This window comes from Triturus cristatus, chromosome 12 (genome assembly GCF_964204655.1).
Source record: "Triturus cristatus chromosome 12, aTriCri1.1, whole genome shotgun sequence".
Taxonomy (NCBI): domain Eukaryota; kingdom Metazoa; phylum Chordata; class Amphibia; order Caudata; family Salamandridae; genus Triturus; species Triturus cristatus.
Genome location: NC_140595.1, coordinates 220,347,940 through 220,374,657, shown reverse-complemented (window position 1 = coordinate 220,374,657; position 26,718 = coordinate 220,347,940). Strand labels below are relative to the sequence as shown.

At 47.0% G+C, this 26,718-nt stretch overlaps 1 protein-coding gene across 2 annotated transcripts in view; it reads left to right on the top strand.

Moving 5' to 3' along the window:
• LOC146775742 (uncharacterized) overlaps positions 1 to 14,650 on the top strand; it is a 194,690-nt gene extending 180,040 nt beyond the window's left edge. For both annotated transcript variants that reach the window (XM_085637456.1, XM_085637457.1), the window contains one exon: positions 14,429 to 14,650. In XM_085637456.1, the coding sequence (XP_085493582.1) occupies positions 14,429 to 14,542 (114 nt within the window). In that variant the 3' untranslated portion in view covers positions 14,543 to 14,650. The remainder of the gene's footprint in view (positions 1 to 14,428) is intronic.
• Positions 14,651 to 26,718: the final 12,068 nt, after the last annotated feature.

The following is a 26,718-nucleotide window of genomic DNA, read 5'->3' as shown; positions in this document are numbered from 1 at the left end:
ACGGAACTGAGCCGTCCTCAGAGCTGGGAGGTACTTCAGCCACCCTCAAGGGAAGAGAGTCCTGGATCAGTTTAATCTTGGTGGTAAAAAAGTTGGCAAGGGCAGAAACCCACGACTCAGAAGGAGCGGCCTGGGTCGAATTATGTCGTGGGGCCGTAAATTCCCTAACGATCGTGAAAATCTCCTTGCAGGAGTTAGAGGCAGCCTCTATCCTCATTGCCAAATAGCCTTTTTTTTCAAGGAGGATATCCTGATGGTATGCTTTAACCGCTATCATGTAGACAAGCCTGGCCGCGGGATCATACTGTGACCGCCAAGCCCTTTCAGCCACCTTGCACTGCCGTCGAGAAGCCGACAGTGCTTCAGTAAACCAGGGGGCCGAGACCCGCTTAGATATTAATCGGGGGGCCATCTCAGGGGCTAGATCATTCAGCCTATCCGTTAACCACGCCTGCAGGGACTCTAAATCCCTCTCCAGGTCTCCCGTAAGAGGGCAGGGATGATCAAGAGATGCCTGAGCCAACATTTCAGGAGTCACCCGATGATACGCCCTAAGAGCACGTCCCTGCTGCCTAGGAGCAGTGCTCGATGGTTTCTTTATGCCCAGTACATAAAATTTGGCCAGCCTATGATCTGACCAAAGCACCGGCAAAAGTGCCAGCACCTCTATGGGGGACGTGGAAAAGACCTGATCCAAGGTATGACCCTTGTCATGCGTTGGTCCAGAGAGGTAGGGGGCCAGACCTAGGGGGGCCGTGACATCAGTCAATTTGATCGTGTCAGGGTCCAATCCCTCATCCATGTGGAAATTAAAATCCCCGGCCAATACACAGTGCTCAGCTCTCAGAACCAGCGCCGAAATTGCCGACTGGAGCTCGTCAAAGAAGGATCCAGACGGTCCAGGGGGCCTGTAAACTAAAAGCCCTTTAAGAGATTGATGAGGCGCCAATGCTATAGAGAAAGCAAGGGATTCAGATCCTGTGATGGCATCCATGGGAATAATGGAGCATGCGACGAGTTTATTCACTACAAGTGCCACACCCCCACCCCTCCCCTCCGATCTATCTTGCCTGAAGATATTGTATTCTGGGGGAATTGCTGTAGCTATGTCGGGATTAGAAGAATCCCCTAACCATGTCTCTGTCAACATCAGACATAACGGTTTTTCAGTGGTCAGGAGATCATAGATATCCTGAGCATGTCTGCGCATTGATCTAGTATTTAAAAGCAGACAGAGATGCTTCACACTGTCCACCTCCCTATTTGGTATAGTGGCCGGAGCATTGCTTGGGAACCAACCACAACCAGGACATCGTCTCTTACCCCTGTATCGGCCGGGAAAGACTTTGCAACAAGCGCAGGACACCTTTTGCAAAGACCGAAGCTCGAGCGACGTATAACATACCATAGTGGCAGCAGGAGTTGGTAATTGCAATGATACAGCCCCGTCCGCCGCTCCGTTCACCTCCGGGACGCTGACGGGCGCAGACGGGCTGGACTCTGGCGTGACTCCGGCGTCACTACGGCAAAACGCTGCGCGCAAAACGCTGCGCGTAGAAGGGTCGCTTTATATGCAGGCCAGCGTGTCCTTGTGACAGCTGGTCTGCTCGCACAATCTGGCGCCGCCCGGCGTCCAGGAAAACTACCCCCAATATGGTGGCCGAAGTCCGGAGGAGCCGGGGAATCCAGGGACCCGCCAAAGAGCGGTGAGTTGACATTGACCTGGTTTACTGAAACCCTAGGTGCATTTGCTAACTAGAATTGTCACACAAATTTCAATCCTAAATAGCAGCTTAACAAGTGCATTGTCTAAGAGTTAATTCAATGTGCAAAAAAGAGCGAGGTAAGAACAAACGCCAGGGCATATTATCAAGCCAGGCGATAAAATTATCGCCGCTTTAGCAGAAGAAAACTGCCGCTAAAACGGCGATAATGGCCTTGATAATATGCTCTATGGAGTTCCAATTGAAGCCCATGTTAGATGTCCTCCATGTTTAACATGGGCTTCAATTGGAATTCCATAGAGCATATTATCAAGCCCCTTATCGCCGTTTTAGCTGCAGTTTTCTGCCGCTAAAGCGGCGATAGTTTTATCACCTGGCTTGATAATATGCCCCGCCATTCTTCATTTTAGACAGTTTTAAATTGCGTGTTTTTTGCTAGCACATAAAGTGCATGGTGCATTGTAAGAAGATGATAGATAACTTTATTTGCATGGGTGATTAAAACCATTGCAATGAAATGTTACATTTTAAAATTGTGTATTTTTCTTAAATGGAGAGTAAAAAAGAGGGATAGGGTACAGAGATACATAATTCAGTAGTATAAAAGTCACTGCTTGTCGCTCTAAAAGAAAGGGAGGGCAACAACATACATGATTGTTATTTGGATGGTGTTTTGCTAGAGGGCTTTGTACAACAAGCTTTTGGTACCAGGTCCAGATAGTTCTGGATGTTCAAAGTGTTGAGTCGGAGCACAACTGTAAAAACATAAAAATGAGATGAGCCAAAAAAGGAGGGGGGGTGGGGTTTGAGGTTTTTGGCTTTGCAGAGGTTGTACAATGGGTACAAAGCAAAGGCTGTCCGGCTTACTGGATGGCTTTGAATTAGATAGGGCTTACCGCCTAATAGCTTGTTGTTGCCAGAGCAGCGTCATTGTGGGGATCTTTTGCAATTAGGGAAATTACTAGCTACTTGTTCTTAGGATTTTTCCCCCCTGTCTCCATGTATCGTACAAAGCGGCAGCGGCACGTCAGCTGAACATCTGTACCGCCAAAGCATGCTTTCACTGCTTGCCTACAGGATCTTTTCCCCTTGATTTTAAAGATGGGCTTTAATAACAATTGGCATTCAAATTGCAGCTTTCCACAGATTTACAATAGGTGTAAGACATTCTCTTCCGCTTTCCCACACAGGAGCCAGGTAATCAGTGTCTGTGTTTATTCCCAGGGTGGGAGGTACAGCAGAGTCAGTAGAATGCCCATTCAAAAATGAAGATCTTTTTCCTTTGTTCTCCTGGTAAATCGAGCACCTAAATATGATTGAGGAGAGGGCTTGGTGTAGCTCTGCAGGGTGAACCATCCATGGGCCCTTTCTTTCAGCGCTGTCTTGTCTGCCACCATAGACAACCTTTTCACTTTCTTGTTTACAAGTTTTTTAAAGCTATTGTGCGTCCCTGCGACCTCCCAAAGAGCCACAAGGCCCAAACGATTTATCGAAGCTCTCAAATAGGACATTGCTGCACATTCCTTCTTTGAGTGTATTTTATTCCATATGTAGGCATTCAGCGTTCCAGGGTCGGCCCTTTTAATTTTGTGCCAGTACTTAACAAAGGCACCTTTGCAGGCGATTTCTTGGATTATCATTCTTACTGATTTTAAGACTACGCTGTCCAAAGTGCCCACAGCTCTTCCCATCAGATACTCACTCCAATAAGTAATAGTTGGGATAAGTTTTGCTTATAGTACCTGGAGCAGTGGCCTGAGGCTTGGACCGGCAGTTTTATGTTTGATGTTTTTTTTTTAAAGCTACCACAATTGAGTTGCCTCTTCTCTTGATGGCTTTTTTTTGCGCCTTGAACATGCCCATCACCCCCAGGAACTTATATTCCTCAGCCAAATGCCAACAGTGACTAGATGCCTTCATTTTTGGATTTAGTCACATTACCTTGGATTTATCTAGGTTGATGCTTAGACCATTGTTAGCAGAATAGCTTTTGGTTGCGTCTAGATGTTGAGGGGGAAACAGCCATCACATCACATGCGTTACAATGCATGCGATTACAACGCGGTTGTTACAATGACCTCGTTGTTACATCGCAGTACCATTACAACGCAAGCCATTACAACGACTTGCTCTGGGGGCGCTCTAAACTAAGCAATAGTATAATTTACTATTCCAACACCTTCCCTACTGTTGCACACACTGGAGTTGCAATAGTATAATTTACTATTCCAACACCTTCCCTACTGTTGCACACACTGAAGTTGGAATAGTAAATGATACTATTCCTAAGTCCAGCACACCCCTAGAGCAAGTCGTAACGACTTGCGTTGTAATGGTACTGCGATGTAACAATGCAGTTGTTGTAAGGACCACATCGTAAACGCGTGCAATGTAAACGACTATATACATGTTGAAGTCCGATCGGGGTTTGGCTGATCAGTACAAGATCGTCTGCGTACACTAAGTTGAAAAGTGAAAGCCCTCCCGACCTTGGGGCATGTGATTTGCATTTGTCCAATTCCGTCGATAAATCAGCCATAAACAGATTGAACAGCGTCGGGGCCAACACACACCCCTGTTTCAAGACCTTTGTAGTTGATATTTTTCTAGACACGGAGTTGCCATCTCCTAGCTTCATTTGAACCCAAGTATCAGTTTGTAAGAAAATCAACTGGTTTAAGAGAGAAAATGCTGTGTTTCTTTTATCGAGTTTGGCCCAAAGTTTATTCCTGTCTATGTTGTTGAAAGCCGATGAGTAGTCGATAAAGCACATGTAAAGTGGCAACTTTGCTGCTTTGACAGCATCTGTTGGTAAAGAAAGGGCGGGTATGTTTGTCGTAGTTCCCATGCCCTTACAGAAGCCCATCTGATTGACGGGGATGGTTGATTTTTCGGTTGTCCAATCTATAAGATCATCCAGGAGAAGGCCGGCGTAGTATTTGACATTGTGATCAATTAATACTACCGACCTGTAGCTTTTTGCTTCCTTTTTGCATATGGGGGATATAATGGACCCCCTCCAGGAATCCGGTATGCTTTCTCCTCCTAAGATCTGTTCAAACAGCGGTAGTAGTGCGGCCGCCTAGTAGTCTGGGTCTTTTTTAAATAGAATCGGTGGAATCCCATTAGGACCTGACGTGCCTTCCTGTTTGCTTTTTGCAATCCTGTTTTTAATCTGACTGATTGAAATTAAGAGAGATTTGGTTACTGATGGAGTAGCTTGATCAGGCAATGTATCTCCGAGAATGTAGCTGGATCTTGGCTTCCCAATCCTAAGTCCTTCCTGTTCTGAGTTGAAATGTTGCAAAAGGTGGGTTGCTCAGGCTGCTTCCGTTAAATGTGAGTTGACTCTTTGTACGTTTGGATATTCTAAGCTGTTTATTGTACGCCAGAATCTTGCACTATTGTTAGTCTTTGAGTCATACAGTAGCTTGACCCACAGTTTATTAACCTCTTCCCTTTTAGCTTAACAGATTATCCTTTTCTTGCTAGCTTTTGCATGCATTAGATCATTCTGAATGATGGGATCTGGTCCTGTTCAACGGAGCCTCCGTAATGTTTCGTTTATTGCTTTCCTGAGCTCCCTTGAGATGGAGTTCTTTAAGATGGAGAGATGATTATGTAGGTTTTCTGATAATTGAGAGGAGATCTGTTTTTGAAGAGTTTCCCTAGGTGTTGAACGGGGCCCTTCACTTGCTCAATGTATTTCTCCTAATTTTTGGGTGAAAATTCCCCAGCGTGTTAACACGTTTGTAGCTGCATCCTCCAGGTTGTCCCAATGTGCCTTTGCTGAATCCTGCAATTTTTCTGGTTCGTTGGCTTTACATTTTATCCTCCTAAAGTTCACTGTATAAATGGAGTCATGATCCTCCACTGGCCGGGCTAGTATTGAATTAAATGTGTTCATAGTTATTTCCTGTGGTAGATGGTCACTTTGGTCTTGTGTCCCTATCTGAAAGCCTGCAATCTTTCGAATAAACAGTAGGGTTACGAAGGTGTAATCTATTAGCAGACTGGCAGCAGCATTGTGAAATGTAGCCACCGGGGATTGGTCTCCTGGAAAACACCTAATGAGTGCTTCAAAGCTCCATATCCCTTGTGAAATTCCTAGCTAGTCTTGATTGACTTCTCCATTTGCTCTCTTCCTGGCGTGGGATATTCCAGGCCATAAATTGTTCCTCCAGTAGTTCATCCTTTCTTTGAGGGCCCTAATAAATGCATATTAAAATCACTTGTCAGCAGAAAGTTAGACGTCGATTCTTCTGAGAGCAATCTTGTTATTTCGGATCCCACAAGTTTGACTCCACTGATTTTATCGCGTGGATAGAGGTATGTGTTTAATACTATTTTTTGGTATTTTGTGTTGCCATCACCTATATCCACTCTGAAAGCTTTTATTCCATTTGTTGAGGTTATCTTAGTATCTACATCCTTGGTCACCATTATGCTCTTAATTGACAAATAGATTGTTAATCCGCCCCTCAGGTGCCCAAATTTGGCACCTTTTACTGCTGGGAAGTGATGTGTTTTGAAGCCATGTAAATGAAAAGGTTTGTCTAGCCATGTCTCTTGATAGAATAAGGTCGAAGCCTTGGAAGTAAACCAGAAGCTTTCTTTCCGTTGTTTTGTTTCCTAGTCCGTTTATATTCCAGGAGCAGAGTCATAGCTGGTAGTCACCTACTGGAGGTTGTTTTGTTCTGACTCAAGTGCTCTTGCCATGTGGGTTTATTGTCCTCGCTAGTCCGGTCAAGTCTTCCGATCTGGTTGCTAGGCCCTGATCTTTTGAATCTGTCAGCAGTGCGTCTGTGCTGTGTGCCCCTTTTAGCATGGATTGGGTCTGCCTACCCAAAGATCGAATACATGGGGTTGCTTGCTTGTGTCTGATTGGTAGCAAGGGATCTGGTTAGCCTGGCTTTTGATAGAGCTGTATTTTAATTTCCTAGGCCTTTAGTTGGACCTCTTCTTCCAGTATTCTCATCACTCTTTCATCTGAGGTCCAAGTTGCCTTTGTTACTTCATGATCTGAGAGGTGTTTAAAGATGTGAAACTCTATTTTTCCCAAGTCGTATGGGCTTATGTCCACCAGGCTGCTGATTGATTGAAGTATTCGTAGAATATTCCCTCTATTGAGGATGTCCCCCTAGTCTCTGGACTTATATTCAAGAATGAGCAGAATAGTATGGCTTTTAAATTGTGGCTGGTTGGTAGTTGGGGGTTTAGCCTCGGTGGCTTGCCCCTCTTCGGAGTGAGAATTTGGAGGGTCAACTTGGACTACTTGGCCTTCCATAATGCTGGGAATGATTTTCCTTGTAAATTCTGGATATGCATCCCTAGCGTTAATTGAAATGACGGGGATGCTGCTACTTGCGGTCTTTTTGTTGCCATCTGATGCTTTAAGGGTAAGTTTAGGCAAATCAACTTCCACCCCTTTCTGCTCGGATTCTTTGCCCCCTGTGGTCGATGTGACTAATGGGTTCAATTTGTGGCCCACTTTTGGGGTCAGTGGTCTGCAAAATTCACTGTGTGCTGGACTTTTTGTTCTTGGTCTTGTACTACCTGTTTGAAAATAGTCCATTATGTCATTCTTGCTCTTTCTTCCTTTCCTCCTCTGTTTCCGACTATGTTTTAGGACCCCTTTACCTGCATCGTTAATCAACTCTGATAAATGTATTTCCTCTTTTATTGGTTGCACTTCCTCAAATTCCAGCGGGCGATCTGTGTGCTCTAGAGCTCTGATGTATTCACTTGCCTTAAAGTGTTCGTTATTTCCTAGTCGCCCCTTTAGCACTGGCTTTCTCATCTTGGACATTTTTACTTATGTGATCCGCTGTCGCATTAGCTGTTTAAGTCCTTCTGAAGTTTAAGTGATAAGTGCCCATATTTCTTTGGGGGGGATCCTTTATGGGTCCTTTCCCTCGACCCTTGTTGGTCGGCACCTCTGTGCTGCCAGTTGATCCCTCTGTGGGGCCATTTTATTGGTCCTCTTGAGCCGATGCAGTTGCTGTATTTGATACTTTCTTAATGTCTGTTTAAAGGTCCCCCATTGCAGTTTGGAGTGTGGAGAGTTTGTCTACTATGGTAACACAGGTGCAATGTGTTTGTATTAGTGGTGTTTCTGCCTGAGCCCTTTTAATCAAGTTATTCATATCTGATAATCTTTGGTCGATGTTAGAGACATAAGTGGCTATGGAGTTAAGGATAGATAATTGAATGTCCATCTTATCGGAGTGATGCTGCTTTGATTTGATTGATAATTCCATGGTGTTTAATAAAGATGACCAGAGTTTCTGTTCCCATTCGGTTCACTTCTTTAATGTGAATTTGGTGAGCGTTACTAGCATCCGCCTGCGCAGAGCTTGAAGTGTATACAGCTCCCAGCCTTTCCTGTTCATGTGTTGTATGGACAATAGTATTGGCTGCTTCGCCATTGGGGTCCTCTATACTTCCCATTTCTTGGTCCCTGTTGTTGGCTGCTGGGCAGTTTGAGGATTGATTAAGTGCTATGCCCAAAACACCAGAGCTGGTGCAATTAGCAGTAACTGACTTGTTGCGCTGTGGATCCATGTTTTCATTGCCCTGTAAAGTCTTAGGTACACCAGGGGTGATTAAGGTGTACAATGTTTCCTGATCTGTCACTGGACAGGTGTGAGATAGACCCTTTGCCTCCGGTGGCTCCTGTGGCTGGAGAGCTTCGTCAATAGTTTGTTTTTGTTCCTCTTTAAAACAAGCTCTGTTACATGCTGACACAGAGCCGTAAACAGGGCTTGCTAGGGTCGTTGTAGGTGCCGCCTTGTAAGTTGTAGATGAGGAAGTCAAAGTTGAACGGGGCGTTTGAACTTTTTTGGGGGTGGCACTTGTGCTTCTTGGCAGAATTATGGCAGTTAGTTCAAGGGGTAAACCTAAGCCGGGCTTGTTCAGAGCAGAGAGTGTGTTACCTTTATGATTGTAACTTGCAGTTGTCAGGTTAAACCTGAGTGCTGCTATTGTAGAGTAAGGTGCGATGAAGTTTCCATTTGCTAGTTCAGCGTTACCCTTTTCTTGGACTATCCCTCCTTGGTAGCCGCTTGAGCATTGAGCGTTTTTAGCCCTGTTTGTGTTCTCCTCAGTTACTGGCTCTGTCTTATCTGCTTTGATGCCTAGTTAGTTTGCCACCACTAGGAACAGGAGGGAAGGGAGGCCGTTAAGACTTTTGTTACTTGAACATAGTACAGCCCCTGCATTCCTCATAAATGAGAATTTTGTGTAGATGTTAGGCTGGTAGCCCCTTTTTGTAACTTTAGCGGGAGGAATATGATCTACATCTACCAAAATCGAGTGGTGGGGTGTGCCACTCTCTTCCATCTGAATGTTTTCCTTGTTTGTAATTTCATTGAGACTTTTGCTCTTTGTTTTCCTTCTGTTGAGTATTGAAGTGACTGTCTCTCTCTCCCGGATCTCATTTTGTTGCTAACTTAAGGTTCCTTGACTCCTCGTATGCTTAGATGAGTGTTGACTGCTTGATGATTGCTTTTTTGCAGCTTGCTTTTTACTTGCTTGCCCACTTGTTTGCTAGCTTGCTGCTTAAGGCCATATTGAACTGCACCTATGTTACACCAATAATGATGTGATGTGTCGACCAGATCCGGCTGCTGATCTGCTGTTTTTTCCTTTTTTGTTCTTCCTTTTTTTGGCTGTTCTTATTACTCTCTCCCCTTATTGCGTGTACTTACTGGGTTTTTGCTGGGTTTTTCCAGTATATTTACACACTTGGGCAGTGGGGGTAGAGTAGTGATGGGTGAGGGATAGAGGGTGGTGCTCGGAAGAAGTCGGATAGTGTCGCGCAACCTCCCTCCTCTCACCAGAGGTACACGCCTGGAGCAGGTAGCTAGTAATCATTACCTAGTTGGTGCACACGTCTGGGATATTGCAGCTGAGTCCTCTGTCGCCTCTTCTGATGTGGCCCAGTAGTCACAGTGATCTCTCCTTGCAGCCTGCCTTTCCCTGCTTCCTGCTTCTGGTGATCTTGCCCGGTAGCCTCAGTGCCATAGTTTGAGATTTGTCCTGTTGTGCGCTAAAAGAAAAAGCAAGAGGAGCTCGGAAACTCCTCAACGCTTCTCCACCAGTACCCCCCATTACCTGGACAAGCGTGGAGCGGGCTGGGTCAGGCTGTTTTTCCAGGACGCCTCCACCTCCTTAGTGGGAATTGTTCACCTCAGAGAGGAAGAGGACTGTATGCGGCAAATCTGCACCAGGTCTCGGGGTGCTGTCCTCCGGCCGGTCAGGTATGGGTGGGGCACAAATGAGTGGGGCACAAACAAGCAGACCGCAGGCTGCACCCATTCCTAGCCGTGCCTCCTCCACGGATCACCGGGGCTTGCGCTCTGCGAGGGCCGAGTATGGCTCTTGCACTTGTGGTGCTTGTGATGCTTGTGGAGCTCAACAAGGGGCGCCTTGGAGCCATAGCCACCTTAGCCGCCTTGGAAACGGCGTGCGGTGAAAGCCTAGGTGGAGGCAAGGCCAGGGCGGGCAGTTAGTCCGATATCCCTCCGGGAGGTCCTGTCCTGCCCTGTTTCTCTCTGTTGTGGTTCCGTACGGCAGAGACCGAGAGTGAGACTAGGGGGCATATTAGCAAGCTGGCAATGAAAAATTATCGCCGCTTTAGCATCCGTTTTCGGAAGAAAAGCGGCGATAATTTTATCGCTTAATCATCAAGGTCACGCTAACGCGTGATTCCTTACTTCAGCTCCCTTTCCCATAACGCACACCTTTGCATCTCTAATGAGATGCAAAGTGGGCGTTCCGTCCCAAAATACCTGGAGAAATGTCGCTAACCAACATTTCTCCAATTGTCAAGGGAATCGCTAACAGGCATAGCGATAAGAAAAGTAGCACTAACCACAGTTAACGCTACTTTCCTTACGCCTGCTTTCACCCTGACTTAGCCATTATATCCAATGTAAGGTGGATATAATGGCTAAGTATGCCCTGCCTTATCAGCAAGCTAACGCCAAAATGTGTGAGATTATCGCTGGATTTCCAGCGATAATCTCACTTTTGGCTGTTAGCGTAAGGAATTTTATCGCTTTTGAGATAAGCGTTGCTGATAGCACGCTATCTCAGCGATAAAATTCCACGATAGCCAGCGATAATTATCCTAGCACTAAGTGCGCTTAGCGATAATTATCGCCGGCCCTTGCAGATATGCCCCTAGGGCCGTGAATATGCACTGGCTCTACAATGGCTCCACAACGCTACCAGCACACACACTCGAGATGCACACACACTCGAGCCGCACAGATCACTCAGGTCTTTTGTTAGTCAGAGCAGCCTCCGTAAGGTTGAAGCAGCAGCTGGAATGCCGAAGGAGGTCAATTGCAGGGCGAAGTAGGCTTCGGGGCAGGCTGGCTGATCTGCCAGAGGCTGCCATCATATGAAGGTCTTATCGGAGCAAAACTCTCATTACATCAATTGTAATTCTTATTTTGGGTCAAATTCTGATATCGGCAGGTGAGAAATCCGAAGAAGAGTTTACATCCCCATTTTTAAGACTCCAATGTAGTGTTCACTGCTTCAGATTGATAGGAAGCATCGAGATATGCGCTGGAGCTCAGTGAGGAGCCTCCACCTTGGTCAGGCTCCAAACCACAGCACCCTGTCAACTTATCTATAATACCAGTCCTTTAATCGCCAATTTGAATAGCCCAATGTGTTTTAAAAGTTACCAGTCAGAAATTTCCTTTGAAATAATCTGCTATATCACGTTATAGAGTATGTTATTTTTTTTAAATCACTTTTATTCTGGCATTTCTTCAAGCTTGCTGTTAGTTTTTCTTTAAAGTCATTGTGTTTGAAATCTGTATGTCACATGTTCCAATCTTAGTGTGACATCTCTTACCAGAAGTGTACTTGCAGTGTGAATCACACTGCAACAAATGCCCACTGTTAAAAAGAAAATCAGTCAAATTGTAATAAGTACAACCCAGTGGAAATAGGGAAATTGTATGCATTAATGTGTGTTCTGAAAGCAAGTTAGTAAGATGCTTTACTGCATCATATTTGAATTTGGACACATCAGTGCAGTGTTGCATAATTGTGGACATTGGGAAATGTGAATCAATATAACATTGTAGAAACTAGACCATAATGTAGAGCTAGAACTAATATGTGCATCGCTCAATGCAGGGTTCATTTCAAGATAAAATGGTGCATCCACCATAAAATGGTAAATACACCGTTGTGTCAAAATCTTGGTCCTTCCTCTGCATTTAGAGGTGGGGAAATGGCTAGATTTCCCCACCCTAAGGGCCCGATTATAAGTTTTGCGATGCGGTGCCAGCTCGGCCCTCCGCCAATCCTGCATTGAGGCTGCCTGCCAGATTACGAGTATTTCTTGTGTCTGGCGGGCTTCTTTTTGGTGTTCCCATGGTGGTACCTTGAAAAATAGTCACCTCAATGGGAACGCCAAAAACATTTCCTGCATGGCATGGACTGAAAAGTCCTGGCTGAGAGGAAACTTGTAATATGCTTGGCGGGACCGTAGCAATCCTCCCAAGCATATTGTGGCCTCCTGACCGTCCGCAACACTGCCAGGGAATGGCGGTTCCCTGGCGGCTGTGGTGGTCCCAGGTCAGTACGACCGCCCTCGTAATCGGGCGGTCGGGAGACTGCCAATGCTGTGCCCCCGCTAGTCTGGTGGTCCTTGGCCAGCCAAACTTTTAATCGGGCCTAATTAGGGTGAAAAGATCATCACTCATTTTTCCTACCGAGGGCCACCAAGAGAGACTTGGCAGTCTTGGTTGGGAAATTGCACAAGGACCTCGACTCGCAGGAAGAAAACTCCCTGTTTGTTAAGCCACTGATATATTATTCTGCAAAAACAAATGCTCGGTCTGTAGAGGATCAGTTCTTTCAATGGAGCTGTCGCAAGTGGGGATCTCGAAATCTTGCATTTGCGCATGGCCCGAGGGGGAACGGAACCCATAGTGCTTGCTAACCTGCAGGGCTGACAGGCAACGCACCAAACTTTAAATGAGCCAAGTAAACATTCGGCAATAATGTTCCCCAAAAAGTATTCAGAGGTTTGAACAGAGGGTTTCCTTGTGCAAATCTGCTTAATTGATGTCAATTTTGAACAATATGGTTGCTCCATTACAAAACTGAACCATTTGCCACAACATTTCCAATTCCGAAACATTCTTGAAATGACAATAATTGCCAACTCCAGTGTAAAATTGACTTTAAATCCTAAGCATTTTTTACCAATTTTGATGGACCAGAGCACTTTCAATACACTATTTTCATCAACAGTTTAGAAAGAAATGCTCAGTAGTTAACCCTCAAATTTACCAACACTTTGGGTTGGATTTACTTACTTTTTTAACACAGACACAACACAAAGTTTTGGGTTGGTATTCCAATGCAATTTACAGGTTGATGTACGTTGCAACGCAAAGTAACACAACTCAGCACATATTGATACATTGCGTTATTTTGCTTCAAGGATGTGTTGCACAGGTGGTGCATCGGCGCTCCAATGCATCCACCCATGGATTTTGACACAAATCCTCGATTTGCAGACATGAATTTCAGCCAAAATCATGTGCTTCCCTGTGGCTGGAGTAACAATGAGAAATATTTTTATTTCTACTTGTTTTTTCCTCTTTGCATGCGTGCTGCATTCTGCAGCGTACATACAGAGAATATTGCCTTTCAGCATAGATTTTGTGCAGGAAGTGACCCTGGCCTGCATGAAAACTATGCTGACCACAATGCAGACACCATTGCACTATAATGTAAGGGTGTTTGCATTGACACACGGCAGCATAAAGTGCATCAACGCAGGGAGAGAGAATAGTGTGATTTTTTTTTATAGATATGCGCTCTTGCTCTCTTCTGTTCACATAGTGCTGAACAGTTAAATCCCATACCCTGGGATTTGATATTTAATGGTGGGAAGTGTAGCACCTACTACAGGTTGAGGCTGCAAAAATGAAGCATATAATGGTGTTTTAGTGCTTTCTGCACCAAAATCACCACCAAACGTTTTGACTTGCCGAACATTATCAGTGGAAAAAACAATGATGTCATCTGTATCACATCCGGTAATTACTGAGTGTGACTAACATTACATGGTTGGTAATTGCGAGCCCTGTGCAACCAGGTGTTATTGTTAATTAACAAGGCACTTGTAATAGAGACCACAGAAAAACAGAACCACTACCAATTGAGAAACTAGGAATCCACCACCTAAGGAGGTGGCTGATGAAATCTAAGCGATTGATTGATGTAGTATCTATCTTGCATGTTTTAGCGACCTAAGTAGCCTTTCTGTACCACTGGACTTGTGTATTATGATATGATGTATCAGAGAGGTTAGAGTGTCCCCACTGCCTAAGAGGTTAATTAGATCACTGCCCTATCATTATTGGAAGAGAGAGTTAGGGATGTGGTTGATATCACTGCAGGTAGGTATGATCTCACTGAAGTCAGGGAGGCAGCTTATGATGTAACTATTGAACAAGTGTGAAGTTTGTGATGTACCTAGAGAAAACAAATAGTTACCTCATCACAAATGTAAGATATTAGGGATCAGACCAGTACCCATCCTGCATATTAGAACTCAAAAAACTGTGGATGTATACTAAGGCTTTTTATATAACAGTTTTAACTAAATCTTACAGCAGAATTGTCACCAACAGTAATAAACATTGTGTGCCCTTTTCTAGGCCCCCTTGACCACACCAGACAGCGTGAAAGGCATCCTGAATGTTCTCTACCATCTCACTGAAAAGGACAATGGATGTCTGCTGGACTGGGAAGGAAAGTCCATCCCTTGGTGAAACACCAACCTGCTATCAAGATCAGGAACACCTTAAGAATATGCTGATGTAGTTGACAGCCCACTATTTGAAACATTACTAAATAAAGCATCTTTTAATAATATGAAACTTGACAATGATTGTTTAACTTCCAGTGTAGTTGAGCAGTGAGTATAGTTGAGCAGTGAGTTTTTATGCGTATGTGTATGGGTATCCATGTGTGTGAGGAAATGGTTGATCTTCAGAGTGAAAAGTAGTACAGTGAACTGACCCAACAATGTTCTCCCTTGTCCTTTAATGGAGCTTCTCAGTCTTATCAGCTCATAGAAAATTGTCTAAGAAGAAGGAGGGTGGCAAAATGAAGGAATGAGAAATGTAACATTACAAAAGAGTAGGCAAAGTGTTACGAAAAATGAAAGGGCCCATAAAATGGCTTTTTTTTTTTTACCCAGTAACTGCAAAAGCTAGTAGAGATGTGTTAGAAATGGTATTTCTGGTTGGCTAGGGCTTGCGCCTAAGCCAGGCAGAAACCACCACTCTAGTCAGGGCAAGGTAGTTACATGCTGAAGATAACCCCTGCTCACCCCCTTGGTAGCTTGGCACGAGCAGTCAGGCAATGTGTAAAGCGTTTGCGCAACACACACACAGCAGCAACACACTAGGCACACCACAAAAGCAACTCCACACAAGGTTATATAAAAAAATAGCCTTTGTATTACCATAAACACATTAGAATAGTAATCACACAATATACACTGTGCCAAGTGGCACTAGGTAATATTTACAGGGGATTATATACACATGACAGGGCCAATTCGGCCACTGTCAGAACCATCACAAAGCACAAATAGTAAATGCAGAACACAACCAGTCACTACTCCGCATTATATCCTGCAACATAAATCATATTATGCAATCTGCATCACATTAGGCGTAACATATTATGCGCCAACCTTATAAGCATAAACACATTATGTAATAACCTCATAAGCATAAATACATTAGGCAATAATATCCTCACCAGCATAAACACATTATGCAATAACCTCATAAGCAGAAATCACATTAGAGGCATAAATCAGTGTGCATAAATCACATTTATCATAGGCAACACATAAATCACATTAGGGCCTGGCGCCCTACCAATCTAACACTGACCCCCTGGCCAACTGGCCTTCTCAGAGGGCTCAAATGCCCTATGTCCAAAATGTCAGGGCTGGGCTGCCAATGCAGCAAAATCAAAGTACGCAATTGCGCTGGCACCACTGTGCCTCCTGGGTCCCCACTGGGACCCCTAAAATATGATCTGGCCTAAACGTTGCAGCTGCTGCTAACTGCGGTGCAGCTGTGACAATAACTGTAGGCACTGGCATTCACTGTGCCCTGTGGGTCCCCACTGGGATTTGGCAAAATAAATATGGTCAACATTGCAGCTGTCCGTGCTGGTGCGGTGCCGCTGGGGAATAAAGGTAGGCACTGGCACTCATGGTGCCCTCTGGACCCCCACTGGGGTTCTACCTAAACAAATATGGCCAAACACTTGCAGCTGCCCGCTACGGTGGCGCAGCTGTGAGTAAAACAAAGAGGCAGCGCCTCTGGAGCCCCGTTCACCGGGCTCCTCTCTGGGCCTTCGTTTGGCACCAACACTGCACCCACATGAGCCCCACTCACGGGCTCTGGGCAGGACTCCTCCGGTCCCAAGGGGCATGCGTCAGAAGAGCCCCCACTCACCAGAGCTCTGCGGGGGACTCCGCTGTTCCGCCTTTTGACATCCCGCGGGGCTCCCAATAGCACACGGGGCACCTCTCGTCAGTAAACTCGGATGGCCGGTCGTCAGCTTCTGGGTTGCCTCCTCCTTCCTTCAGCTATGGGGGAGGCGGAAATGGAGCCTGCGAGGCTCTGGCACACGTCGCTGGCCCCGCCCACAGTCAGGCGGACGTGCCTGGCTTCCGCTTTTTGGATCGGTCCACGGCGATGACTTCCTCTGCAGCGTCACAATGCGGGGTGGGCACCCGCCTTAAAATAATCCCATAAGCGGGGTGGGCACCCGCCAACACAGCGGCAATGTGGGGTGGGCACCCGCTGTCAAAAATATGCAAAAAAAAGCGGGGTGGGCTCCCGCTTTGCTTGGTAGGAATGCGGGGAAATCCCCACATCGGGATTCCCTCCAAATAGGCAGCAGCTCCGCGCTGCAAAGCCCACGCTCTTCTCAGCAGAAGAAAAGCAGAGCGCTCTCAAGGCGTTCAAGTCCCAAAGTCCTTAGAGGGGAAGGGGGCAAAGCTGGGCCCAGGCAGCCCTGCACATAGGGCCTTCCAGCAGGGAGGCAGTCCCTTGTGGTGGTTTCTCCTGAAGCCCAGCAGCAGCAAGCCCCCCAAGCACAGGAACAACTCAACCTTTCCTGGGGTCGCAGCCCCTATATATATATATTACCTCTAGGCTTTGTCTACCCTGGCACAGGGCTTGGGGGAACCAGCAAAAACTGGTTCAATGGGGAATTGGAGCACTTTGTTTACCAGGCTCCTCTTCCCCCTTGTCACGTGGAGGCTTGTCGTCAGACACACCACAGGGGGGGCGGAGCCAGCATTCACTAGATCAGGCACAATCCTACTCAGGGTCAGGGGTACTCCTCCCACTACTGCAAATGCAGATGTCCCATTTAGCCTAGTGCTGACTTACCCTGCCTCTCCTGGAGCCACACACATCTCACCAGCCCCTGTCACTCAAAAGCCAGACATGCAATTCACATCAGGCCGGCAGACACATAGGACACAGAAATGCCACTTCTAAAAGTGGCATTTCTAAAATGGTTATAATAAATCTGCGCACACCATTGCGCAGCATTTATTATTACCATTCCAAATATACTAAACTTGACCACGCTGCTCCTCTCATATCAGGAATTACCACTGAAACACGTATCAGGGAATCCCCAATGCATTCCTATGGGAGGACAGCCTCACAGTAGTGAGAAACCAAAATGGCGGTTTGTCACTACCAGGACATGTCACACACTTAAGGTACATGTTCTACCTTTTACCTACAATTCACCCTGCCCATAGGGCTAGCTAGGGCCTACCTTAGGGGTGACTGACATGCAGTAAAAGGGGAGTCACAGACATGGCACACACTTTAGGTGCCACGTCACAGTGTCAGTAACACTGCGCGCACAGGCCCTGCAATGGCAGAGGCCTGAGATAGGTTTGCAAGGCTACTTTGGTGGGTGGCGCAATCAGCGCTGCAAGCCCACCAGTTGCATTTAATTTACCAACCCTGGGTATATGAGATACCACTTTACAAGGGACTGAAAGGTAAATTAAATAGGCCAAACAGGTGTAGACCTATCTTACCATATGTAACACAGAGAGCACACACACTTTACACTGGACAGCAGTGCTAAAGTGCCCAGAGTCCTAAAACCACCAATACGATGTCAGAAAAAAGGCTAGGAGAAAGGCAAAAAGTTTAGGGATGACCCTGCAAAAAGGGCCAAGTTCAACAAGATGGAACAGGCACATGTCCTCAAAAGTATTGTTTGGATTGTTAATGTTGTTCTTTCTCACAAATCGTGTAATGCTTTATGCATAATTGACACATAACTATTGATGTTCAGTGGTTTTTAGGTTTTGCTTTGTACCCATATCTTCAATTGATAACTTTGTCATTTCCCCTTAAAATAATGGAAGATACAAATTTCTTGGACTTGGCTGTCAACAGGTACGGGAGGAGGTTTCCTTTTTGCATAATTACGGCAAAAATAAGGTTTTAAGTGGCAAACCTAAAAGGAAGAATGCATCTTCCAAGAGGAAGAAAGTTTTAACCATACAGAGGAAGGATTTCATATTTTAGATGTTTCAAAAGGACCATAATGTCTCAGAGAGTTTAGACTAACAAATGGATTGTGGTAGATTATAGAAAACAACCAGACTTTGCTGGCTATTTTGTAAATAGGAGCTACTCATTTATGTCGATTAGCCTGAGATCTTTGATGGTCATTAGCAATTTGTAAATTACGAAGCACTTTTTTCTGACCCTTTCTTAATTTTTCTTAAGAGTCTTGGACTGCAAGGACAGGGTTTTCCCTTTCCAAGAGAATTGGAAGGGTTCGGGGATGAAACCCAGTTAGGAATACACCTGGTAGAGGTATAGAGTGAATTGTTGTAAGCAAACTCAGTACTGATAGTAGGGATTTCTATTTTTCTAGAGTAGCAGAAATATAACACTTCAAAAACTCTTCAAGAGTTTTATTCAGTCATTATGTTTGCCCGTTTAACTGGAGATAGAAGCTGAAAGTTAAGGCCCTTTGAATACCTAGGGGCATTTCACCAACAACCGGTGATAATTATCGCTAAGCACACTTGGCGCTAGGATAATTATCGCCGGCTAACGTGGATTTTTATCGCTGAGATAGCGTGCCATTAGCAACGCTTATCTCAAAAGCGAAAAAAATCCTAGCGCTAACTGCCTAACGTGAGATTATCACTGGAAACCCAGCGATAATCTCACGAAATGTGGCGTTATGCTTGTTGATAGGGCCCCACAAACTTAGCCATGATATTCACCTTCCATAGGATATCATGGCCAAGTCAGTCCGGGAACAACCTTTACAACGCAACTTTTTCAACGCACTGCCATTACAACGAAACTGTTACAACGCAAATGCATTGACAACGCATGCCAATACAACGCAAGTCTTTACATCGACTTGCACTAGATGGCGTGCTTACATTAAAAATAGTGTAGTTTACTATCCAAACACCTTCCCTACTGTTACGTGGACTGGAGTTGGAATAGTAAATTACACTTTTTTAATGTTAGCACGCCATCTAGTGCAAGTCGATGTAAAGACTTGCGTTGTAAAGACTTGCGTTGTCACTGCATTTGCGTTGTAAAAATGTTGTTGTAACAGCATGCGTTGTAAAAGCATGCGTTGTAACATCATACATCCAGTCAGTCCTGAAGCAGGCGTAAGGAAAGTAGCGATAACCGGGGTTATCGCTACTTTTCTTGCCGCTATGCTTCATAGCGTGGGGCTTGATGATAGGAGAAATGTCGCTTAGCGACATTTTCTTCTGTCAGGTCAGGAACGCCCACTTTGCATCTCATTAGAGATGCAAAGCTAGGCGTTAAGATTTTGTGCGCTAATGCAAGGTTTCACGCGTTAGCGTGACCTTGCTAATTAGGCGATAAAAATATCGCCGCTTTTCGGCCGAAAACGGCCGCAAAAGCGGCGATCATTTTCTATTGCCGCCTTGTAAACATGCCCCCTAGTTTTTTACGAAAAGACACTTCCATAATATGGAGATATATTGAGGTCCCCTATCAGAGATGATTTTCAAGGGCCAACCATGAAGTCAGAACGCACAACATCAGCCATTTCAGAAGCAGTTTTTAATTTGGGAAGAGCAGAGAAATGGTTCTTCTTAGTGAATGAATCTGTTGTGACCATGATTGTCGTATAGTTTTCAGATGGCGGCAAATCTACAATAAAGTCAGCAGAAATTAGTGCATCATGGCACAACTATAATATATATTTCTAGGACTTTCTGATGGAAATGGAGAGGAAAAGCTTGCCTTTGACAAAAATCAGGCCGTTGATATTTTTTTATCTGAACATGGGGAAGTGATTTTTTTCAGTTTTTGTAAACTGACACTACTAATCTCCAATCGAACTGACTTAAGAAATGTGGAATTTACAGCATTGATCACACTTTTTTCATTGTATCGAAATTATCTCTTTCAGTATAACATCTAGACAGAGAGTCATCTACCTGGGTTTCAGATCCAAAAATGTGAGTGAGGGAGAAATCATATTATTGAAAGGAATACACCCAACGAGCTTGTCTACTACTTCGGCATACCGCTTGCTGAAATATTTGAGGATTCCTGTCAACTGTACAAACGAATTCTAACTGTTGTACCCCAAGTAAAAGTTTGTCCATTCTTTAAAGGTTGTCTTTATAGCTATAAGTTCCTTTTCCCGGACAGAATAGTTATTTTCATTTGGAGAGATTTTTTTTCCTGTAAATGGCGATGGGAGCTCTTCTCTATCTTGGTCCGGCTGAATCAAGAATACTCCTATAGCCTGATCTGAAGAGTTTGTTTCCACTAATAGGGGCCTAAAGGTATCAGGTTGTTGTAGAACAGGTGCTCAAATGAATTCAGATTTCAGCTTTGTGAAGGCCACAGTGGCATCTTTATCCACTGAAATGGTTTATTCTTTTTGGCAGATCAGTAATAGGAAAGACAAGTTTGGAAAACCCCTTGATGAACTTGTAATATTAGTTTGTTAAACTCAGAAAACTCTGCGTTTCGTTTCGGGAAGAAAGCATGGGCCAATCAAGGATAGCTTAAACCTTCTGGTTATCCAAAGCAATTCCTTTGGAAGACTAACCATAACCTAAATAATCAACTGAGTCGTTCTCGAAAATCATTTTTCAGGTTTGGCTAGTAACTTATTATCTCGTAATCATTGTAGAGCTTGTTTAACTCAGTTAGGATGTTTCATAGGATCCTTGAAAAATACTAGAATATCATCTAAGCAAACTATCATGGTCGGGAGAATGGCCAACGCCCGAACATGGCAGGCGTGTAGCTGAGGAGCTGCTGCGCCCCGTAATCCGGCCCTAATATTCACTCTCCTGATGCTGTCGGAGACCCAACCTGGGGCGCAGGTAACGGAGGGCATCTACTTCAATATGGCTCCACTAAGGGGATGAATTGAATGATAACAATTCCCCGGCTAAGCAGGTTGTCAGGCACACCATACTGCTAAAATGGCAGGCAGCAACTGTTCCAGAAGTCAGTGTACAGAGGCCACCCCGCCGGTACCCTACAATGTTACTGTGCATCACCCCTCGTGACCAGGCTCGGTTCGAGGGTATAAATAAATGGGTCCGAGGTCGCACGTGACCTTCGGCCCCAGAGTGCAATCCAGTGTCTTGTTTGCTTTATTACTGTGCGCTGCGAGTCCTAGCTTGGTACCTGGTCGGCGCTCCACACTGGCGACAAGGGGGTAAACGAACCCTCGTGTCTTTTTCCCCTGCCACGGTAAAGTGCTGCCGTGGCTACCGGCATGTAGCCGCATCTGCCTGGAGGTCCTGCGCAGCCTGTGCCCGCTCCTGTCCTGCTCGTTGCCATCGTGACAGCAATCTGGGGCACGGCCACGCTCCACGAGCGACCGCCTGTGAGGGCGCCTGCAGCTGTGACCGGGACCCGCAACCAAGCGAAAGGAATCCCTGCCTGCTCCTGCTGCTAAAGAGCCCGCCCGCTTCTGACTCGCAACGTGAGGGCGGGGCTTCAGGGCCTGGGAAGGAGGTATTCCCCACAGTCCGGGACAGAAGGCCTGATGGACGCTCTGTAGGAGCGAGAGTCACCGCGCTGAGAGCGCGAGAGATGAACACACAGAAATACTAAAGGGATAATAAAAGGACAAAGAAAAAGAAAAGAAAGTAAAGAAAGAAAAAAAAAAAAACAAGCAAAGTACAGACAACGAAGAAAATAAAAATTAGCAACTGTAGGGAAGCCAAGTCATCTGCAAAGAGCCCTCACCAGAAAGAAGATAAACATGGTCAGTCTCGAGGCTCACAAGGGGCCCACCCCAGCACACTAAGGGAGAGGGTACACCATCCCAAGGGAGGAGAATTACAAGGCCACCCACCCTCTGCGGTGCTGGGTGCCATCACATCCTGAGAGGATAAGACCTAACGCATCATGGGAGACCCTCCGCAGCCACAGGCCCTGGCACCAATGGCGCCACACTCACATGTGGCAGTAACGCCCATACCCCCTTTTAGCCAGCTCGCTGACCCTGTCACAGCCGCGCCCAGATGGAAGCTTTGGGTGGGTCGCCTCAATCACTATTTTACAGGGACCAGAGAAACAGACGGGGTGGTGAAGCGCTCCCTGCTAATGCACTTCGGAGGAGACAAGCTCTACGAGCTGTTTGAGCGCTGCCCGATACAGGAGCGGCCCACGAGTATGACGCTGCCAATGCGGCCCTCAACAGATACTTCGACCCCCATATGAACCCGGATTATGAGCATTTCAAACTGCCCCAGGCCAGGCAAACCGAGGCAGAAACAGTAGATATGTTCTACGCCCGCCTCTGGAAGTTTGCGTGCACCTGCATCGACCAGACTGAAGAGATAAGGGCACAGATCATTCAGGGCTGCAAGTCTGTTGCGGTGCGGCACCAAATGCTTTGGCAAACAGGGATATCTCTGGATTAAATCCTGGTCCTAGCCCGCTCTCACGAGCTGTCAGACAAGCGGGCTGATGAAATGGAAGCCGTCCTACTGCGGAACATGCAGGAGGCACCTATGCAGAAAGTAGTAGAGGAGACAGTGGAAGTCGTGCAGAGGCGACCCACCCCAAACCAGAAGTGAGGCACCGGAAGCCGACCCGCTGGCAAGTGTGGACACTGCGGTTTCGACCACAGGGAACAGGACAGGTTGGACACCTGTCCTGTTCCCTGTGGTCTAAACCGCAGTGTCCGCACTTGCCAGCGGGCCGGCTTCCGGTGCCTCACTTGTGGCGAGAGGGCAAACCTGCTCAAAATGTGGCAAGGCCAATCACTAAACCAGCGTTTGCTGCAATGGAGGAGGTTGCCCATGAGGAGGCGCATCCAGAGGCCACTCAACGACCCTACGACACCTCATGCTCGCAGAACATCACAACCCCGGAGCACCCCCAGAGCAAGGAGCTGTCGCTTACTATGAAGATGGCAAGGACACGTTTGTCATATCCTTCGCAGGAAGGCCGGGACGAAAGAGGCACCTGCCCCTGATGTGCAACATCAAGGTTGACGGAACATCGGTACAAGCCCTCATAGACACGGGTGCATCGGTCAACAAGATGGACTCCAATCAGTACGAACAGTTGTCGCCCAAACCACGCTTCAAACCGAGCACAGCCAAGATCTACACATATGGTGACACAGAACCCTTGCCACTCCGAGGGGTGATGGAGGTCGAAGTCTCATGCTCCGAGTGCTCCGTGAAGACTAAGTTCCATGTGACAGAAGGGAAAAAAGGAACGCTCCTGTGGTGCCACTCCACCGAAGATCTGGAGCTGGTGTTCTTTGCCGAGCAAGTTCACAAAACACATGCAGAAGACATGCTGAACGAGTTTCCACCAGCTCATCCGTGGGCTCAGCAAGCTCCGAGGATGCCAGGTAAAGTTACACATCCACAAAGCGGTCCAGTCAAGGGCCCTCTGACACAGGCGCATTCCCTTTCATCTTCGCCCGGGGGCGGGGGAGAAAGAACTGCAAGGCCTCAAAGACCTGGGAGTCATAGAAAAAGTGTCCGGACCCACCCAATGGGTGTCCCCGCTCGTGGTGGAACCAAAGCCGAAGCAACCTGGTGCCATTTGGCTGTGTGTGGACATGAGGCTTCCCAACCAAGATATCCGGAGAGAGAGGCACGTGACCCCAATGATGGACGACATCGTGCCAGTTCTGAACGGGGCACAGTGTTTCTCCAAGCTTGACCTGGGCGCCGGATACCACCAGCTGGAGCGGGCGCCAGAAAGTCGGTATATCACCACGTTCTCCATACACGTAGGTCTTCGAAGGTATACACAACTCAGCTTCGGCGTGTCATCCACCGCCAAAGTGTTTCAGAACGCTATCAAAGATGCCCAGTCTGGCCTGGTAGGAGTAATCAATCTAAGTGATGACATCCCAATATACTCACAAAGCCTGAAGGACAATCATGTCCGGATGAGAGCGACCCTACAGAGGTTGACTGATTGCGAACTCATGCTTCAGAAGAAGAAATGCGCGTTCTACCAAGGGTTGATAGACTTCTGCGGGTATGTCTTCTCTCGAGACGGACTCCGCGTCGCCCGGTGATAAGCAGATGCCATATGGAGCGCCCCGTCCCACAGAATCCGGTGGAAATAAGGAGCTTTCTTGGGATGGCGGTGTACTGCGGGAGGTTCATTGTAAACCTTGCCACCATCTCAGAGCCGCTCAGGCAGCTGACGAAGACCAGCACACTGTGGAAGTGGATGCCCAGAGAGGAAGCGGCGTTCCAGGACATCAAGAGAGCCCTGCTAGATCACACTACCATGGCCTACTTTCACCCCAAAAGGAAGACTGAGCTTGTGGTTGACGCCAGTCCTGTTAGGCTGGGGGTGGTCCTCCTGCAAGAAGATCAAAAGGAGTATACACCCCTGTGGCCTACGTCAGTCGGGCACTATCCTAGACGGAGACCAGTTACACCCAGATCAAACAGGAGGCCTTGGCCATAAGGTGGGCATGCCAACATTTCCATCTGTACTTATGTGGTCATCGCTTCCGGGTGGTAACTGACCACAAACCTCTCCTACCACTATTCAGCGGGTTTGCATACCTGGCACCCCCGAGGATCGCGAGGTTGGCTGTTCAGCTGCAGGCATACTTCTTTCAACTGCTCAACTGACCCGGGGCGAACAACCCCGCCGACTTTGTCTCGGCACTCCCAGGCAGAGTCTGGGGAGGCGCCGCAGGAAGATGATACCTGCAGGGAGGCCTTCATTAACATTGTGGAAGACAGTACCTGCCCCATTGCAGTGACCAAGGAAAATCTTTGCAGTGCCATGGACACAGATGACACATTGAAAAGGGTGAAGAAGACCCTAGAGAAGGGACAGTGGCATCGGTTCCTGGACGGGACCTCCCTGCTAACCAGAATTCCCGACGCCAACTCTGGAGGGTGCGACACAAGCTCAGCATCAGCGGGTCTGGATTAGTCCTAAGGGGACAGCGGATTGTCATACCGAAGAATCTCTGCCAGAAGATAGTCGTGCTCACCCACCAAGGACTTCAAGTCACTGCCAAGACTAAGGCTAGGCTGAGGGCAAAAGTGTGGTTCCCAAGCGTGTACGACATGGTGGACGAGGAAGTTCGGCACTGCCACCCGTGCACCATTACTGGAGGTGACCCCGCTCCAGTGCCAGTAATCACAGAAGAACCGAGCTTTTTGCCCTGGATGAAGACAAGTGTTGATTTTAGGCGTTTTCCCGATGGGAGACACACCATGGTCGTCATGGACTCATTCTCAAAATTCCCTGTGGTGGAACTGGTGCCCTCCACGGCATTCACCCATGTTCGGCTGGTTCTGGGTAGGATTCTTGCCATGTTCGGTCTGCCCGACGAAATAAAATCCGATAACTTACCTCCATTCCAGGGGCAGGAATTCCACGATTTCCTGGAGAGGATAGCCATTCAACACCGTGGCATCACTCCGCAGTAGCCTCAAGCCAACGACGAGGTTGAGCGGTTCATGAGGACCCTCAACAGGCCTTTCCGAATTGGCGTGGACCAGCACCAAGATCCCGAGGCATGTCTGCAACAATCCTTGCTCGCATACCGGCAGACACCACACTTTACAGCCGGATGTGACCTAGCCTCGCTCCTGCTAAAGCACTCGCCACGAGATCTCATCCCTGAAGACCGCCTAGTCTGGATGCCAAAAGGGCGCAACACATGCGGAAGACGACAAACGAAAAGGCGACTGCAAGCCGGGGGGGTAAAACCTCCACCTTGGGCGTAGGATCATAGGTAGTCCTCAAGGATCGTTATCCAGCCTGGAAGTTTCACACCCCTTATGAACCAGAGGTGTGGACAGTCACTCGAGTGGATTGCACCATGATCACAAAGCAAAGAGGACAACACAGGGTGTTGAGGAACAGATCCTGGTTTAAAGCAGCCCAAGGTATCCCGACTGCCGAGCACCCGTCTCAGGACGAAGGAGCAGACCCGGCAAGCATGCCGAAAGAAAACAATGCAGACATCTCCGCAGGCTGCGTGCCTGTGCCATGCGAAGGGGGTGCCCGCTCGGAAGGCCCTGAGGGTAACTCCATGACGGGGCCATCGCCGAGGTCCTTGGAGACTACTGCTGGGAACTCACAGCCAGCTCTCTCCTGAAGTCAACAGTACCAGTTCCGACCCAACCTGGCGCCCAGCCAAAGGCTGAAGGACTATGTGTGCTGAATGAGCTGTGAAATGCCGGCTCCCTTTTTGTTACGGACTACAACCCAACAATAGTCTAATGTGAGATTTACTTTTGTTCTTATGTCTCTATCCTCTCGTTTCTGTTTTCCACTCCTGTTGACTGTCATCTAAAAGAGAGGAGGGTTGTAGAGAGGTCACCCGGCTGGTACCCTACAATGTTACTGTGCACTACCCCTCGTGACCGGGCTCGGTCTGAGGG